Genomic DNA, 20,835 nt, shown 5'->3' on the forward strand with positions numbered 1-20,835 from the left:
ATGACGACTCTCTCCGAAATTAGGACACCTTGACATCAGATACTATAAGAAATAAAGGAAGAATAACAACCTTTTTCTACAGAATATATCATACTATTTTTATTCCCTGAAATGCATTGTATTTCAGTAAACTGGCGATTTAATATAGCTGCATATTCAATATCACGTTTCAATGGACAATATGATGTAATTCTTTTAGAAATAAGGCCGATTCGGAAACAAAAACCGACTGAAAAATGAGAAATGTACTGCTTTGGAATACTCGGTAACACATACCGGCATAACCATAGAGTTAATCGTTACTGTTTTGTCTCCTTACAACTTAGATCAAGAGGAACACATATTGCGGATGTTACTGTATTGTAAGAGTAGGTCAAGTAGTCAGCGTAATGGGTAACTGTTCCCGGATTGCTGTATAGCAGGAAGTAGATCTATAGTATTCACGTGCATGCGGATTAATTTGGAAATAAAAGCTTTAATATCAGGTAAAGTTGATTTATTACGCACGATACAAATTCAATGTAGTTGTTTAAATGTAAAACCCTTGGTTGCTTTAACAAATATGCAGGTTTTTTTTAAATAGTAGATTGTTAAAAAGTATTTGTTCACATGTATTTTATGTTTTTTTAATATTCAATTTTTACAATGTCTTACATGAGCATAAACTCGTAATCTTCCCTTTGTTTTTGCAAAATAAGATTTTCTTGCCTTTAAGGTAGCTCCATACTCGTAAAATTCTCTGAGGGAAGTTGAAAAAACTGATTTCGACTTAATAGACTTAAATGTCATCAATTGTTAGAAAAAATATACATGTCATCACACTTTTTGATATGCCAGATAAACATAAACTAAAGCATATTTTAGCATTAGAAAATGTATTTTTTTTCTGTTAAAAGTAAAATCTTGTAGGCAGAAATTTGTTTTTCTTGTTTAATTTTAAAGTCAACTTTATCAGAAAACAAAAATTACAAAAATATTCTAAAATTAATCGTTGGAATAAGAAAAACTATGACATTTAGACATACAACTGAGAGAAAAGTCAGAAAAAGAGTTATTTCCCCTTTGCATAGATAAAATATATAAAAATTTGGAAATTTCGTATAAAATTAAGTGCGAAAATATCTTTAACCTACCAATAATTCTAATTACATCCATGTGATTATATTCACATAAAATAAATAAAACTATCTTGCACAATTTTTTAAGAATTCAAAGTTTTACAAAAAAGTGTGACGTCACAGAACACTGGAATAAAAAATGTACTGCAAAATCACCAACTTTTACAAAAACCCAACGTCTTACAACAGTGAATCATCGATATTTTCGTAAAGTTTGGTATATTTCTTAATGAATTTATATTTTCCACAAACTATCAAGATATTTCCCTTTGTTTTTGCAAAATGAAATTTTTTGCCTTTAAAGGAATAAAAAATTTACTGCAAAATGCGCAACTTTTAAAAAAAATCAGTCTTACAATAGTGAATCATCAATATTTTCGTAAAGTTTGGGATATCTCTCAATGAATTTATATTTTCCACAAACTATCAAGATATTTTCGATCGATTATATCTACAAACAATTCCACAAAAAAAATTCCAAACAATCCTTTTAAAAATTGATAGACTAGCTTAAAGTCTAAAAAATAAAGAAAACCCGTTTCAGCTTGTTTATCTTTATACCTATTCTGACAGACAAAAAAAAAGAAATTTGTTGTCAGTTTCCTCATAATTAATTTTTTTTATATTAGTTATAAATTTGTTTTCACTATCACCATATTCTTTAAATGTGTTAATGGGACAGCAACTTTTCCAATACAAAGGAAATATTATTTAATACTTTCAATATATTTTTATTGTACGAAAGCCCATTGAGCTCATTTTCGTAGGTAAAAAAAAATATTTTTTTTGCGAATTAACGCGAAACTTTCGCAAATAAGCGAGAAACATTCGCGATATAACGCGTTATTTTCGCGAATAAACGCGAAACTTTCGCGATATAACGCGTTATTTTCGCGAATAAACGCGAAACATTCACGATAAACGCGTAACTTTTGCGAATGAACGCGTAACTTTCGCGAATCAACGCGAAAGTTTCACAAATGAACGCGAAACTTTCGCCAATTAACGCGAAACCATTATATAAATATTGTCATTTCATACAAAACCCTTATGAAGAAAAACGATCGAAAACAAACACATTTTAAGTTTTATATCATAAAAAACTTATTATTCATTATAATTATAATATCTGTGTTACGTTGATTTATGAAGACAAAATTATCTTTTTTACATATAGATATTAATAAATCTGATAAAACTTTATAACAATTTTATATGTTATATGTAACAAGTAGATAATAAGTTTGAGCATCATATTAAGATTTTCATTTTTTCGCTGACCCTGTGTCTCTACAGGCATTCATTGATTATCTTTTTCTTATAAAATTGATATAAATTCAACCGACGGAAACCTTTAAAATCTTCGTATAAATTTTTGAATGACATATATGATAAATTTGGAGGACGAATTTACGTCATCTAGATTAATTTGAACAATAGTTTAAAAATTTCAATTCACAGCTTGACTTATCTTTCTGATATTAAACTAGACGTTAATTTATGTCGCGGCGATATAACATATATAATAACGTTTTAAACAATGATATCTTTAAAATTCGAAAATGATACTTAATAAATCGTTTAATTCGAATTAAAATTGCTATGATTAAAATATGTTGCTGCCTCATTTTCAATAATACAGCGCCCATTAGAATGTGAGAAGCGCAATGCATTATGTCCTTTGAAAATCAGTACTAAGATTTTAAAAGTTTCCTACGTTTGAATTTATATCAATTTGCATAAGGTTAAATCTAATTCACTTACATCTTTATATAATATTATTTTGTTCTATTTAAATTATTATAATATATTTGTTTTCAGTAATTATTCTTCATAGGGGTTCTTCTATGAAATAACAATATTTATATTTAACTTTCGCGTTTATTCGCGAAAGTAACGCGTTATATCGCGAAAGTTTCGCGTTTATATCGCGATAGTTACGCGTTATATCGCGAAATTTTCGCGTTTATTCGCGAAAGTTACGCGTTTATTCGCGAAAGTTTCGCGTTTATTCGCGAAAGTTTCGCGTTTATTCGCAATTTTTACCTACGAAAATGAGCTCAATGGGCTTTCGTATTATTGGGCATACGCATTCTTCTAGAGCTTTCTACATTTAACTTTTTCTCCCTGTGTAACCCTTTAAGGTATTCAAAGTATGACGACCAAATCTTGTACCTAATGAATGAATGGTCCAATATTTTTCAGGACAATCTTTTAAATATCATTTTGAAGGTGTTGTTAAATAAAAAAAACCACCAAAGGATTTTTCAAATCCAATCAATTGCACATTGAATTTTACATTGTAGTTTATGGGCAGTGAACGTTTTGTTCAGATATTGTAAAAAGTAACTTGAATTTCATACAAATCTCTTGTTGAATATTATTATGCATTAACTCTTTCTTTTTTAAATACAAAATGAAATGAATCATTTTTTACCGCAGATATTTTGAAAAAAAACCCAAACTTTCTTATAATCAAGGGAAGATAACTCTTCAAAAAAGTTTTAGGAGCAAAATGGCCAGTGTAAAGAAGAATACTGACCTCCGTAGAATAATGACCTGGGGTCATTTTTCGACTAGAATAATGACCCCCTAGCTGTAGAATAATTGTACGGGGGTCATTATCCTTCGTTACACCTGCTTTTTATACATGTGTGTGATCAGTCATGAATTTCGTTTATTTCACTTTCATCGTTATTTTGGGGTAAATCTTTAACAAGTTCATAATTATTCAAAACTGTTCTACATTCCTTCATTTTACACTGAATACCTTAACCCTATTGCTTGATTTATCCAAGTTGATGTAAAAAATCCTGCTTTGCATTTATCCAAGTTAATGTGTAAAATCATGCTTTGCATTTAATTCGTCACTTTTATAACGAAATAGTACTATAAATAAAACTGAAATTACTTAGTAAACGTTTAATATTGTGTTCAGTATTCCACATGGATAAGAAGAATCTAAAGATTTCCTTGGAAGTCACAAATTCTAATGCAGAAAGTCCGGTTGAGCGCGCCCGATGGTCTAGTCAGCTTGATTTTGTCCTCGCATGTATCGGTAATACAGTTGGACTAGGCAATGTTTGGAGATTTCCATATCTGTGCTACAAAAATGGAGGAGGTAATTCACTAAAAAAGAATAAACGCCTTTACATATACAACAATCTAATCATTTTCCATAAATTTTGCGCCAAACATTAGTATTTTATTTGGTAATATTAAGTATAATTACATTTGGATTTTACTTGCATGTCCTCCACTTTATATCGCAGTTCAAACATGGTTCAGTCTATTGTTTATACGTTTATATATTCAGGAGCGTTTTTGATACCGTACTTTATCATGCTGTTCAGCGGAGCACTGCCTGTAATGTTACTAGAGATTGGTCTGGGTCAGTATATGTCCAGAGGAGGCCTGAAGTCCTGGATTATCTGCCCTTTGTTTCAAGGTTCGTCGTCGTTACTTATTCCAATGATATAACAATAAGTCGAAAAATTAGATGAAGAGAATTTAATGCGAATAACAATTACATTGACTTATATGGGAGATGGATTTCCCGGAAAAAATTACTTTTGAAAATTAATAACCCTTTGTTATTTTCTATCGTACATATTTCTAAATTTTTCCAATTTGCATTTTAAACCTATCATATTGCTCTTGCAATTTTATTATTAATCTTCAAAGTTGGCGAAAACAGCATGGTGTTTGGTCTAGATATCTTTCAAGACCAGTCTGCCCTAAAAAATCTCAGATATTTTGATAAGTTTTGTTCAAAGGAACAAATTAAGATAGAAAGAAAAGTTTAAGGGACACACTGGCCCTGGGGTCGAATTTTGCGAAAAACCAACGAAAGCTTCGGAAACTGATTTTTATCCTAGTGGTTTTTATTTACCCCCCCCCCCCCCCCCCCCCCCCGTTTTTAATGTTGACAATGCTTAAGTAAAATCATTATCGTATCGTATCTAAACACAAAAAGGAAGCAACATAAATCACATGCAACTCAGTAAGAATGATTCTTTCTGTTTCAGGTATCGGGATAGCTACCCTTCTGATGTGTTTTCTGGCCAGTACATACTACATAGTGATTCTGGCCTGGGGTCTATACTACATGTACGCCAGTGTATCGAAGGAGATACCGTGGGGGTCCTGTCTCAATGCCTGGAACACGGAAAGGTTTTCCAAATTTTACGTCCATGAATTTTTTGAAGCAGGACTGTGAAATTCATTAAGTTCTACTTAACTTTATTGATATTGTATATAAAAGTGATTCAAATTATATCAACAGATGTGCATCATCAAATAAGGAATTACTCGACCGTCTATGTGGAACTGAGAGTCAATATATTTCTCCTGTAACCACGGGGCAAATACCAGAAAAAGAAGACTCAATCAACATAACTCTGCGCACCAACCTTTTAAACACTACAGCCGTAAATTGCTCTTTAGATCACACTGCTGCTATAGACCCGACAGTCGAGTTTTGGGAGTTAGTGTTCCTTACATGACCCTTATATCCGGTTCAAATCATTCCAAAAACCTTTTTTATACAATGTTCTATGACTGTACATTTTGTAAACACAATTTCTTAAATCGAATATGAAGAAATTTTGATTATACTTTTAAAATTATATGCAAGGTTGATTAGATATGTCGGGTTAAAAATTCATCTTTTTCAAAATTAGAAACCACGTGCTCCAGATCTCGGATTCCATAGAGGATGGTGGGGGACTTGTTCCTCACCTGACTGTCTGTCTGTTGGTGATGTGGATCGTCATCTACTTCTGTGTTTGGAGGGGTGTCAAATGGAGTGGGAAGGTTGGTAATAGAGAAATTAAGCTACAGTTTTGTAATATATTTTCTTTTGAGATGTTATCTAAATTTACATTAGAACTATCTGTCCACTATATTCTGTCATCATGTACACACGTCTAGTTTAATAAAAGATAACAATGGCGGTAAACATATCTGGTTGGAGGATAAAAACATGCAACACATTTTAAAATAACCTGCCAATGCTGTCGATGGGATTTATGTTTGTGATGCAGATTCCGTCTGTTTAGGTGGTGTACTTCACAGCAACGTTCCCTTACGTCATCCTCATCACATTACTGGTTCGTGGTGCGACTCTACCCGGAGCTGGAGACGGAATCAAATACTTCCTGTCCCCCGACTTCAGCCGTTTACAGGACGCTCAGGTAATTGTGTTATGAACAATTATTTTACCACATTCAACCATTTGTCAAAATTGTTTCACTTGAAAAACCTTTTAAATTAGCTATATGACATGATTTTTTTGTTTCGTCTTTAATAGATATGATATCAAACTTTTGTACCAATATTGTTTAACCAAGTAGTTTGTTATCAACTCTGATGCCTCACTGATATATATATATATATATATATATATATATATATATATATATATATATATATATATATATATATATATATATATATATATATATATATATATATATATATATATATATATACCGGGTATATATACACCACTTGTGTGTATATTTCACCCAATAAACACAGCTTCCTCACCCATACGCTTTATGATATGAATAGGAAAAAAAAAAAGAAATCAACAGTTTCAGTTTTATTTAGTTTGTTTCTAGAACAAGAAGATACTGAAATGAGTTAATGGTTTTTCAATTTAAAATTACTATTGGTTTTATTCAATTAGTCACTAACATATTCCGTTCTTCCAACGACGTTTCCGAGCAACGACCGCGTTGTTTTTGTGGTCCGTTTTAATTTTAGAATTTATCTATTGTATATTGGTGCCAGTATACATACTGATTTCAGAGTTTAGGCATGCAATACATCTTTATTTCTTTCATTAGGTGTGGATCGACGGAGGGACACAGGTGTTCTTTTCGGCAGCTGTCGCCCTCGGAGTCATGACCAGCCTTGGAAGCTACAACACTTTTAATACAGATTTCTACAAGTCAGTGCCTATAGATTGTTAAGTATGTCTAAGCTGTCTAAGATATATAAAATGTAATTACTTCTTAATTTTTGCCAGTTAAAGTATGATTTTGGAGTGATGAAAATGTCATAATATCTAATGGTTCCTTTTGTAAAAAAGGTCAAAAAGCTTTAAGATGTAAGCCAACAAGTCATATCACAGTTTAAACACATTCTTATACTATTGCAAAATTGAGAAGAAATAACCACTTCAAGTGAAACAATAGCGCTTATGATAAAAATGAATAAATGTCACAACTAATTCGGGATGATTAGAAGATTTCTCTATTTTGACATTTATTTATGGATTGCAAATTCTATATAGATATCACAGTAAAGACTTCTAAGTATAAAAATGGCTTAAATTGGCCCTTGGCACGTCATCATACTTTTATATTAAGTAGATGGATATAATGTTGACTTTGTGCATATATTTATGACCATGTAAAGTATTTTGTTAAATACCTAATTTAAACTAAATGCTTGAATTTCAAAATTTGACTTTTTTAAAAATGTCCAGTAACCTTAGCTTTTGTGGATAAAACTGCAAATTTTTAGTTCTGACTTTTTAAAATGATCGGAAATGATATTTTATCTTATTTGAATAGGTGGAAAGAAGTTCATATACTTATATTTTTCAATGTTTAATACAGTCCCACTCTGAAGTAAATACTAGGTAGTCCAAGTCATAAAAACACAATTCTATTAGTAACAGATAACTACATAGTTTCAATCATGGATATACGGGAGTTACGTCGAATTATGTTTTACATACATGTATTCATACACAACCTACATGTATATTGAAAATAATTATTTTTGTATATTAACATTTTTGAGTCTGAAAACAAATTTAATTTATCCCTCAGATTAATAAATTGGTCAGTTAATTTATTAATCAATTTGCTTTGCTCCTTCTAATGAAATTTCTTTCACTAATTCAATAAATTTCTTAATAGGCCTATATGTTCATTCATTTAACATAGAGTACAATTAGAACAGTGAAAGGCACCATTTTTTATAGATCATTTCTCGTAATTACGAGATCTTTTCTTGTAATAACGAAATAATTATCTCGTTATAACGAGATATTGCTCGTAATAACGATATAATTAACTCGTTATGACGAGATCTTTTCTCGTAATAACGAGATGATAAACTCGTAAATACGAGAAAAAATCTCGTTATTACGAGATGAAATATTTTTTTATGTGGCTTTATTTGTCTTTCGTACTATGACATCCCACCGAGAAGCGTTAGTATTTCTTTTCATAATTTAGTTCAAGTGGGTTAAAAAAACGGGGCAACTGAATAAAAATATATATTTCGTATAAACTCTTTCAAAAAACAACGAAACCATTCAACAAACTTAATACACATTGAAACATGATGATATACTAAATACATATTAACTAATCATTATATATATTAAGCGTGTGTAAAATATTACCTTATCAGTAATTAAGTAATGAAGATTGCATTGAGGTCTATAGGGATAAGCAATTCTTTGACAATAAAAAAGTAAATACAAAGAATATCAATAAATACTCTGGTGGAAAGATGTGTTACATTAACAGTTTCAAATTTATCATTTTAAACTTAACTATAACAGGAAACTGTTATAGTTAAGTTTAAATTGATAAATTTTGAACTTTTAATGTAACAAATGTATTTTATCAGTATTTAAAACAATTTTTATTCTGGATAAATCTTTCTGAAATTGATTTTTATAAATTATAAGCACAGGGGGACAACTCTTCAAGAAAAAGAAAAGGTCATTTATTTGGACATATTTTGCTCTTACCTACTGATACTTAAACATGAAATGATGTCTAAGTATAATGAGTTTTAAGCCCATACATATCTGTTATGTATCTAGATTCATTGAATCTGGGGGTATGATATATGGATCGAATACCTAAAGTAAATGATAAGCTTTTTACGATCTTATAGGCATACTATGATCGTAGCGGGATTCAATTTTGGTACCAGTTTCCTCAGTGGCTTTGCAGTGTTCTCTGTTCTTGGGTTTATGGCGCATGAACAAAAGGTGGACATAGACCAAGTTGCGGAATCAGGTAGAGAGTAACACAACTTGAAATGTAAAGAAGAACTGCATACCAACGCGTTTTTGTCGACAGTTGTACTATATTGGGAGATATTTGGGGTAAATTTGATATAAAAGAAAATAAAAATCTCAGTAAATTCACTTACTTAAAGTATGTACATGTACATTTATCTTGTAGTACAGACTGTTTTTTCCATACTAGGTCCAGGTTTGGTATTCATCGTGTACCCCAAGGCAGTCACCATGATGCCTCTTCCACAACTTTGGGCCATTCTTTTCTTTATGATGCTATTTTTAATTGGAATAGACAGTCAAGTAATTATCAAATTAAAATGATGGTATCTGCTTATAAAATGATATCTGCTTGCCTATCTATCTATCTATCTATCTATCTATCTATCTATCTGTCTATCTGTCTGTCTGTCTGTCTGTCTGAACAAATATACCATTTCTACTTTTATCTTTATAGAGGTCTGTGTTGCTCTGCTTTGAATTTGTATTTCGTTTAATGGATATTTGAGATGGTGAACGTTTGTTATTGTCATTTTTTCAATCTACAAAACGATAAAAAAATTTTGCTTATGGTATTGTATCTTTGTGCATATAGAAAATATGTATGCTTAGTTATCAAGATTCCTTGTCCCTTTAGTCCTCAGTGTTAAAGATGTGTATAACGAGTATCATTTCATTCAAGAAAATGATATTTTAACATTCTTTCCATGACTTGATCCTCGTAAGTATTGGAAAAAGTTGTATGAGAGCATGTTTGAAACTGTTTTAAACTCTTGATGCCACTTAAATTTCTGATTATACCGCATGTAATGTCAGTGGGTCCAATTGTAATATGATTATACCGCATGTAATGTCAGTGGATCCAACTGTAATATGATTATACCGCATGTAATGTTAGTGGGTCCAATTGTAATATGATTATACCGCATGTAATATCAGTGGGTCCAATTGTTATATGATTATACCGCATGTAATGTCAGTGGGTCCAATTGTAATATGATTATGATGATGAATACGATGCGTAAAAACTTTTTTCCGGAACTTTTCTTGTTGTCCGATCACAATTGTATTTTATGTTCCTCTACATTGACTTCCGGTGTCGTGCAACCCTGTGCTGTTTTTCAGTCAACTCTTTTTCAACGGGACGTGAGTACATGTACCTACCAGGAACGTTTTTGTGTTATTAAAACTAGTGCTGTTTAAACCATTATTGTATTTTACACCGTTGTATTTTTTCTTTAGGCCTTTTTGTATGAATGTGTAGTATGAATGTCTGTTTAGTCTCCATATCAGATCATGGTTGATACAATCAAAATTGCAACAGTAAACTGTCAAGGACTCGGTACTCCATCCAAAAGACAAGATGTGTTGAATTTTAACAAATCTAAAGAGTATTCAATTATATGCTTTCAGGACACCCATTTTACGTTCGATCTTGAGACTATTGTTGAAACTCAATGGGGTTATAGGTGCATTTTTAACTCTCTCTGTTCAAATTCACGAGGGGTTGCTGTTTTTTTTTAACAATAATTTTGAATTAAAGTTACATAAAGAAAAGAAAGACAGTAATGGCAATTTATTGGCTTTGGATTTAAGTATTGATGACAATAGAGTTACAATGATTAATATTTATGGTCCCAACACTGACTGTCCAGATTTTTTTGAAGAAGTACGTGAATGTTTTTAGAGTTTGACAATGACTATTATATTCTTTGTGGTGATTTTAATATAGCCCTCAATCAAACTCTTGACACTCAGAATTATTCACATGTTAATAATCCAAAAGCTAAAGAAAAATTGCTAGAAATTATGAGCGACTTATGTCTGATTGACTACTATCGTATTCTTAACCCTGATAAAAAAGCTTACACATGGAGAAAGAGAAATCCATTAAAACAAGGGAGACTTGACTATATATTGATTTCAGAAAATCTTTCAAATATTGTTGAGAATGTCTCGATCAAATCTGGGTATAGGTCAGACCACTCTGCTGTTGTATTTGAATTTAAATTTAATACTTTTTTAAGAGGTAGAGGGCTATGGAAATTTAATAATAATTTACTTCGGGATAGAACTTATGTTGAAAAAGTTAAAGAAGTCATTCAGTCAGTTAAAGATCAATATAAAAACTCTATAGATGAGTCTGCATTTTTGGAAATTCTTCTCATGGAAATAAGGGGCTTGACAATTTCTTATTCATCTTATAGGAAGAAGAACAATGACAAGATAGAAAAGCAACTGATATCGGATATTAATGAGCTAGAAAATAGTAATGTATTTGATCTTTCATTGTTAGAGGAAAAACAAGCAGCTCTTGAAAATTTCAGAAAAGAAAAATTACGAGGACACTTTATACGCTCTCGTGCAAAATGGGTAGATGAAGGAGAAAAACCTACTAAATATTTTTGTCATTTAGAGTCAAGAAATTTTCTTAATAAAATTATTAAAAAAGTTGTAGTATCAGAAGAGAAGACTTTATATAATCAGTTAGAAATCATGGATGAGGTGAAAGCTTATTATGAGAATCTTTTTAAAAATGCAGATCATGAGCTTTCTGATATAGATTTAGAATCAACTATCCAGCCTCATAATATTTCAAAATTAGATAAATCAACATCTAAAATTTTAGATAAAAACTTCAGTGAAGGTGAAATATTAAATGTTTTAAAAAGCATGAAAAATAACTAGTCGCCTGGAAGTGATGGTTTCACAGCTGAATTTTTAAAGTTCTTTTGGGCTGATCTTAAAAACTATATAACAAAAGCAATTAACCAAATATTTTTACGTGGAGAATTGCCAGTGTCTCAGAGGTTAGGAGTTATATCATGCCTACCTAAAGGTGACAAACCTAGACAATTCCTAAAAAATTGGCGACCAATTACACTATTGAATGTTTTTTACAAGTTAATATCTGGATGTGTCAGTCTTAGGATAAAATCTACTCTTGATTTACTTATTTCTAATACTCAGACTGGTTTCATACAGGGTAGATACATTGGTGAAAATACACGATTTATTTATGATCTTATGTCTTATACAGAAGTCAAGAATATCCCTGGATTACTCATGCTTATTGACTTTGAAAAAGCTTTCGATTCAATTTCATGGTCATTTATTTATAAGGTGTTACCTTTTTTTGGATTCGGAAATCATATCATCAAATGGGTAAAAATTCTCAATACAAATTTTAAAGCGGCTATTCTCCAAAGCGGCTTTCTGTCGCAACAGTTTGAAATACAGCGAGGATGTCGTCAGGGTGACCCTGTAGCCCCATGTCTGTTCATTCTTTGTGCTGAAATATTGGCTATACTAATTAAACAAAATAAAGATATTAGAGGCATTTTTGTGTATGATAGAGAACATAAAATATCCCAGTATGCAGATGATACATCCCTTATTCTTGACGGTTCTGCTTCATCTTTAATTAATGCTCTCGAAACTTTAGAATTATTTTCAAAAATATCGGGGTTGAAAGTTAATAGCTCAAAAACAAAAATTATATGGTTTGGCTCAAAAAAATTTTCATCTGAAGTCTTTCATCACTCTAGATGGAAATTAGATTGGGGAGCCACTGAATTTGTATTATTAGGTATTCATTTTTCTGTTGACTTGGAACAAATTCCAGAATTAAATTATAATATTCAAATTCCAAAAATCTCTGCACTCATCCAACAATGGGAAAGGCGAATTCTTACTCCCATAGGAAGACTTACTGTACTTAAGAGTCTTATTATTCCAAAAATAAACCATTTACTTATTTCATTACCAAATCCAAGAATAGAAACAATTAATTTTTTGAACAATGATTTTTTTAGATTTATTTGGAAATCCAAGTGTGATAAAATTAAACGCTCAGTCGTGACACAAAACCTCTTTGCAGGAGGCTTGAATATGGTGAACTTGAATAATTTTATAATTTCTTTGTACTTGCTATCTGGAATAGTTTGAGTATGCATATTTACAATACTGTCTCAAAGAGAGTTGGTTTTAATGTAATCAATGTATTATTCGGAGAGGCTCCTCTCTCAAAGTCAAATTTAGTCATTAATTTTCTAATTTTATTTACCAAACAGTATATTTTTCAATGTCTTTGTAATAAAAAAACCCCAAACATTGCTGGACTAATGTGTCATTTACTTTATAGATATGAAATTGAAAGTTGTCTAGCAATTAGAAATTCTTCTTTTTACAAACATAATACAATATGGTCTGAATGGAAAAATCTTTTCTGTGATGTTTAATATATACAAGATCTAGAGCAGAAGTCATATAGTTTTTTTTTCCTGATTGTATCAACTTTATAGTATAATTACTTATAATCTATGGTATGTGTGTTTGTGTATGTATGAATGTGAAAAATGTAATTACAAAAAATTGCAAATAAAAAAAAATATGATTATAGGACATGTAATGTCAGTGAATTTAATTGTTATATGATTATAGGGCATGCAATGTCAGTGGATTCAATTGTAACATGATTTGTTTTAGTTTGTGATGGTAGAATCTGTGGTAGCACATATAAGCGACTTGTTTCCACGACAGCTGTATAAGACCAAAGGAAGAATGATTCTGACGGTGGTTTTGTGTTGTTTATGGTTTGCTATGGGTCTTTCAATGGTGTCCAGGGTAAGTTTAAATTTATATTTTAAAAGACAAGAACATTTAAATTAGTTATAGAGCATAACAGAACACATAATAAATTGGCATATAATGGAACTTAAGTTATACAAGTATGACCACATGGAACAAAATAAAATCTTTTTTACAAATATCACATATTGCCTAACATATAATTCGGCACAGAGATATGAATCATATATTACAAAACATGCATAAATTAAAAAGACAACCATTAAATCATTAAGAAAATATAAAATGAAATCAATTTCAACAGCTGTTTATTCATTCTGTTTATTCGTGGAAAGTAGGTACTGGGACTTTCAGTCAAAAGTGGCACCGCCCTCATTTTCAAGTGTTTTATAGTTTACAACACTCTTCTATTAAGACCTCTACATACATATTACTTCTGTTCCATCCCTCCATCTCTCAATGTTTTAGGGAGGAATGTACGTCTTCCAGCTGTATGACTACTATTCGGCCTCTGGTATGGTTCTGCTTTGGGTATGCTTTTGGGAATGTATTGCCATCGGATGGATATTTGGTAAATGTATATAAAGTTAAGGCACAACTGATAACGGTTATATTATATTGTACATTATGCTGTTATTATATTTTAGACGCATCGTTAAAAAAAGATTTCTATTTACTTATTTATTTTTACAATAAGGTTCTTAAACATTCTTAAACATCCTTTATTATCTTAAATACCTTTCAGATTTTCAAGCAACCTCATATATAACGGTAGCTTTTAGAATTTTGATGTACGGAAATTATAAATAATTTGATTTGTTTCATACAAATAGAGTCGGAAAAGTTTTACGACGCCATAGAGTTAATGATAGGATACAGAATCAACAAATGGTTCCATATATGTTGGAAATACATCACACCGCTTGTAACCGCCGTAAGTTTAAACCCAAAAAGTTACAAAAAACACGCAAGGAACATCACTTTGATCACTTTCTGTTGACTCATCGTGGAACCTTTAGGAAACCAAACTTATGGGTTTTTTTCAGGGTATTTTTGTATTTCAAGTGATCGGATATAAACCACTAAAATACAAGAACGAATATGAGTACCCTGCGTGGGCTCAATGGTTTGGGCTGATGCTGGCCCTGGTGTCCATGTGTTGCATTCCTTTGTACTTGATGGGCAAACTTCTAACACTCGAAGGTCCTATTAAAGAGGTCGGTATATTGAAGACGATCTATTGCTGGTGACAAACGTTACATTGGTGTATTGGCCCAGTTATTAGAAAACGAAAGTCTTAATCACAAATATCTATTTTTCTTCACTAAAAGATTTTTTTTTATCAGTAAACTAAGCAAAGATAAACGGATGATGATACTGATTTAAGATTACAGTGTTCAACCCCCGCCTTTTTTAAAAACAAAAATAAGTAACAAGGCTTTAAGTTTGTTATTTCATATTCAAAATATCATTTAAAAATATACTTTCAATGACAGACAAACCAGTCAGCTTAAAAGGACATTTCTATATTTTAGCGTTTCAAGAAAGCGATTGTACCAAAACTCAGAGCAGATCAAATTTGTAAAAAATGGATGTACAAAGATGATGCGTTACTAATGCAGCAAAGTTGGACATGATCGATCAACATTTGCCGTACATGAAATATTGTCAGTTTTTATAAATGTTTAATATACAATAAAAGGAAACAAGATGGGCAAAGACTTGTCGGTATACAATGACGGTCATCACAATATAAATCTGTTTTAGATTGATTATCATTCTACACTAGTTAATATATTTTCTCAGAGTTTGTCAAATTTTATTTGCTTATCATTATAATTGCTATTTATTCTTGCATTGTTATTTTTGAGATAAAGGACATCAAACTGTTTAGTTAAAACTTTAAATTACTGCATATCATAAAATGGATGAAATAAAACGAAATTACAAAAGTAAACAATTTTGATTATATTTGGTTGTTATTTGATTGTTTCCAGTGCATTTATCCATACTCCAAAATGATAAAATCCGCCCGCTTTTATTCATATTTACTGAATTGAATTATAGAAAATTATATCCCCCTACCTAAATTGTTTATTTTTTGCCTATTTGACTTGTATTCTTCTCATACATCATGCTATCGTTTTCTGCTGATTTGAGGAACCATCTTAACGTATAGTGAACACCTTAAGCGAGTTCGCACCAGGTAAACAACATCAATTTATAATTGGAATGACTAATAGCACTTTTACATCTTTTTAAAAAGTGACATTTAAGCGCAGTGGGGTACATTTTGTCCTTTAATATAAATATTTTGATAAAATACATTGGTCAGCAGAAGAAGAAAAATATGTACCCAGTTGCGCTACTATATTTTAAAGACTTTCAAGTGTGAGCTGAGTAAAAGATCTACGGGAATTGAATATAAACAGTGTACCCCTACAATAAATTACAATGCATATCTTCCATTTGGTTGTTTTATTTTGGTTAGAAAAGGGAGTCCTTGAGGATACATGCACATTTTTCAGTCCTACAGAGTGGCCGTATTATACTCACATCATCCTTTGCTGAAAAATATTTCAAAAATTTCTACACATTGAATTGCTAAGTATATAGTGAGACTGATTACAATGTACGACATTCGTATTAATTTCTAAATATAAAAATTATCTAAGTTATTTGGAATATACTGACGGTTGACTGATAACGTAATATAGATAGCAAACAAATCAACTAGTAAAAACAAATAGTGTTTATGTTAGAAGATAAACACCACATGCAAATTGTAAATTAAACACAAAATACAGATTGTTATTTTCTATTTCATCAGGTTTATATAAGGACAAATTGTTTTTTTAAATAATGATATTGTGCTACAATATTCATTATAATAACCTTAAAAGAAGGCCCATCATGATGTATTGACGAAAAAATAAACAAAAAGTTTTGGATTTGATATTAAATCGTTCATGAACCATGAACTGGAAAGTCATCAATTTCATCCTAAAGTTTCACACTGAAGAGGAAGATTTCTACTGAATATGCATTGTTTTTTTTTAAGTTTGAGAAAGGGGATAAATGAAACTATTGTTATTCCCTCAGTGATATGCGTTCGCTAGGCCTTGTTACGAAGGTTACTTTACTTTGTATAGAAATTCTAAATTTAAAAAATCAGACACACTCGTTGCTAGCGCTCTCGAGCGCTAGCAACTACGTTAGTCTTTTTCACTGGAATACGCATGCTCGACTCCATAGTAAGGGATTCTGGGAATACTGTGCTACTGTAGATAAACTGTACCAATTGAATTTCGTTTTATAATCTTCACAAGAAGTTTTGTGTTCTATTGTAAATGTCAAAAAGTAACAGTAGCTTAGGTCTTATAATGCAAAGTAATTTTAAATATTATGATAAATAGCTAGCTTTATTCCTTTAAGCTTGGAAAACAACCTCGGATAATGTTTTCCGAGCTTGTCGGAAAGGCCCGAGAAGATACGATTGGTACAAAACAGTCTCAATATGGTTCTTAAAAATTTTCACATAGAAATTGAAATTACAGTAGATACATAATGATTAAGGCACAGTCAATGAGCTATGTCATTGCCGATGTGAAGCCCACTCTAGATTTACAATTTTAAATTGAGACCCCATTCCAGCACGATTTCAGTACACCACTGTGCCTTCCTATTGTTAATTAATAGATTCAGAAATTTAAACCAATGTTTTATAAATCTACTTATGTGTTTTATGATGGCTACAGCGCTAGCTCACCAATCTTTTTAAAAGATAAGCTTGTTCAGACATTATTTTACACTTAAAGTTAGGTTTGGTACATATAATTTAGTTCCTTTTTATACAAGTTTTATTTCCTCCGTTATGGACCTAATGTTTATATTTCTTTCCAAGACAATACACAAGATGGAGTCAGTTCGATTCACATTAACATGGCGTCATTTTCCTTCCGTTTGATACGAAATGTAGTTTGATAATTTGTAGATTCTGAAGTATTTAACAATACATTTTGATTTCGATCATAACGGTATCTACAAAATATTTCTCCATACTTCTTTCTGATGTTTTTATCAAAAACACAAAATAAAAGAAAGTTTCCCAAGGCCTGCGCACAGTCCCCAGCACAATGAAAATATTTAAGGATGTTGTCCGCATTTGTAATTTTTTGATTAGATCCGTCACCAGAGATTGCAAAGAAAAATCTTATAGTTCCCCAGAGTCTCAGTAAATAAAGAATAAGCCATGTGAAGCAAAACCTTTCATCTTCGTCTCTTAGATCCGTTCCTTTGACACGACCCCAGCTGTAGTTACTGTTTCTTTGTCTCTAGAAGTAAATAGATTTGAACACGTATTTTCAACCATATGAGATACATGTAGGTAAACAATACATAACACATGATAAAGCTCTTTCATTCAGCTAACTAAATGTCAACTGAAAGTTTTGGAAAAGTAATTGAATGGCAGAGATATGCAATTCAGTCACCTTTTTGTTACATTTCAGTCATATTTCAGTTGACTAAGTGAAAAAGCTTCATTCTGTGTAAATTCCAAAGGCAGTGCAAAAATGTGTATTAAGTCATACCTCTAAAAACGTGGTAATTTTTAACAACATGTATACAGAGAATGACAGTACATATGTTAGAATTTCCCAGAGCTTTCCTGATATGAACATAAGACGTATATCTGATGGGTGAATTCTGTTGTCCTTGTAATCAAGTTTGATCCAGCACCATAAGCCAGTTCCTGCTTGCTGTCCGTGGGTATCTCTACCAAGCTTTTTTATTGCCAGAACAACAGTGGTTATGGTTGCTATATAGATAATAAATTTAATATTTAACCGTATTTTAACGTCTATGTTATAGATATTATTTGATAGCAAAATTTGTAGAAATGCACAAATGTTAATTTTTGAATACAAATAAATGAAAAAAATAGCGTTCCATGCAACTTATTTAAAATTTGAATAAAAAATCATCACCAGGAAAAATCCATCCTATGGTAAAGTACCAAGCTTTTACCAAACGATCCTTTTCAAAGTTTCTATGAGACCTGATCAGAAGATACAGATGAATTGCAATAACAGACGTCCAACCAAAGGAAGATAAGCTAGAGAAAGTAGTGATGAAGCTCTGTGCTTCACACATTGGATCTGTAGTGTTCCTCTGATCATCGTTCAGTGTGAGAAAGTTCACAGTCCCTATGATGTATCCAAAAGCAGTCAGAATATCAGCAATCGTCAGAAAAACAAGAAGTCTGTGGACAGAAGTTTGAAATATCGGAATCTTCACGTATGTCAGTAAGAGTGCCAGTCCTCCAATGACGGAGAGGGAAGCACTAATTAGTGTGATACTGGCCTGTGACAAGATTTCTAGCGACATGTTTCCCTCCTAACCTAACATAAAACCGTAAACGCAGTAAAGGTAGAAAGGTAACCAGGAACATACATATCTTTATATATACTTTATATATAAAAAGTAATGTTATCATAATGTTATCATGTTTAAATAGGGTATACATTACTAGTGTTGATATCAAAATGACACAATTCATATTTTAGTAATGGCTAGATAAAGACTATATATTGTTGGTGACAAAGCAAAGCAATGAAGGTGATACGATTTACAGAAATGAGTGGATTTTTGAAAAATAGAACCTGACGAAAAACAAAAGATTGTCCATTCTAGCAGTCAGTACTCGGCATTACATCAATATATCAATATATCAATCAATACGTACAAATGTATTTCCCCCCCCCCACTTTTCGTTCCTTTTATAGGTATATATCATGTTTATGACCACTGTTACTCATTTATTATAGGACGAAAAACTAGGATGTCGAAAGATATTGTACTCAAAACCTACTGTACACAATATATACAATATAATATCTTCATGATAGCCACTGTAGCATTGTGATGTTGCTTATTAAACAATATTAGTAGTCAAATGGAAGATGTCGTTCTTCTTTTTATACAGGTTACATGCTAATCCACAGGTAAAGGTGTTAGAGACAATGTAGTTTAAAGACCTAAGCAAGAGACTACACCAGCTGTGGAGCTTTGAAAATCGATCCCGGATTTAAAGAACATTAAATCATACAAAAACACCAGTACAATAAAAGTAACACGAACAACTCAGTGCGGAATGCTTAGTTATATCTCGTTTTACATTTTTTAAACATTTGAATTGAGTACATGCAGTATCATTGATTGCACATTGAGTCCAAAGATAATTTTAACCGACACAGCGACCAACTCAAATTGATGCAGTCAGTTAACAATAGATGTTCATTAAATTCAATCGACATATTTTTGCCTTTGCACACACACACAGAGAGAGAGAGAGAGAGAGAGAGAGAGAGAGAGAGAGAGAGAGAGAGAGAGAGAGAGAGAGAGCGCACACAGTTAACACTTTAACTACTTTTTTTACAATCATGTTTCTACAAAATTTAATTTGATTTAAATTATCCATTTTTATTTTTCTGTAAATTGAAAAAACAACTGGCCAGTAAAACTTTTTTTCGGCTGCGTTTTTTGTTCATTGATAATAGTGAATATTCATTGTTCCGCAACATTTGTTGGCTTTCAAAATTTAAGTTTGAAAAAAAATATACAAGCAGAATAAAGCTAAATCATCAATAGCTTGTCTAAAGAGCATCTTTACTTTAGGTTGTTTACTATTAATGTGTTTTTAAATCATCCAAAAGACAGCGGATAATCATATATACACTGCATGAATTCATGAATAAAATTTTAGCACACTGAATAGTTGGATTCTTTATGAATCATTTATCTCCTGACAATTATCTATATGGAGCAAATTAAGAAATAGCAAGTTGTGATATGCATGAATTTTAAACACTGTCTGATAATTATGCCAGTGCATCCATCCAAGGTGATATTTTACATTCCCATTATGATAGACCATTGAATATAGAGTAAATAACTATTTTGGTTTTAGTGGTTTGCGCCTGACTGACGAGCTATTTACCTTTAAAAATTCATATCATATGCCATGGGAAAGTGATGCCCTCCATTAAAAATTCTTCATGTTGTAACGCA

The 20,835-nt window shown here is 31.4% G+C and overlaps 2 protein-coding genes across 3 annotated transcripts; one reads left to right on the forward strand and one right to left on the reverse strand.

Annotated features, from left to right (window-relative positions):
- The first annotated feature begins 240 nt into the window (after positions 1 to 240).
- Positions 241 to 16,069, forward strand: LOC128188862 (sodium- and chloride-dependent taurine transporter-like). The gene is made up of 15 exons (XM_052860159.1): positions 241 to 485; positions 4,057 to 4,239; positions 4,435 to 4,566; positions 5,147 to 5,291; positions 5,404 to 5,604; positions 5,801 to 5,933; positions 6,179 to 6,313; positions 6,971 to 7,074; positions 9,048 to 9,172; positions 9,365 to 9,477; positions 13,663 to 13,800; positions 14,233 to 14,335; positions 14,598 to 14,698; positions 14,811 to 14,981; positions 15,300 to 16,069. Exons 1-15 carry the CDS (start codon positions 449 to 451, stop codon positions 15,399 to 15,401), a joined length of 1,923 nt encoding a protein of 640 aa, XP_052716119.1. The 5' UTR covers positions 241 to 448; the 3' UTR covers positions 15,402 to 16,069.
- A 154-nt stretch (positions 16,070 to 16,223) lies between these two features.
- On the reverse strand, positions 16,224 to 19,192 carry LOC128188864 (G-protein coupled receptor 157-like). Of its 2 annotated transcripts, XM_052860162.1 has the most exons (4): positions 18,753 to 19,192; positions 18,357 to 18,583; positions 18,031 to 18,098; positions 16,224 to 16,331 (listed from the first exon to the last, which is right to left on the reverse strand). In XM_052860162.1, the coding sequence occupies exons 1-4, from the start codon at positions 19,150 to 19,152 to the stop codon at positions 16,322 to 16,324; spliced, it is 705 nt and encodes a 234-aa protein (XP_052716122.1). In that variant the 5' UTR covers positions 19,153 to 19,192; the 3' UTR covers positions 16,224 to 16,321. The 2 variants fall into 2 exon arrangements, with proteins under 2 accessions (XP_052716122.1, XP_052716121.1); XM_052860161.1 differs by having other exon boundaries at positions 16,224 to 18,098.
- Between the last annotated feature and the right edge of the window lie 1,643 nt (positions 19,193 to 20,835).

The sequence above is a fragment of the Crassostrea angulata genome, chromosome 6 (genome assembly GCF_025612915.1).
Source record: "Crassostrea angulata isolate pt1a10 chromosome 6, ASM2561291v2, whole genome shotgun sequence".
Lineage (NCBI taxonomy): Eukaryota > Metazoa > Mollusca > Bivalvia > Ostreida > Ostreidae > Magallana > Magallana angulata.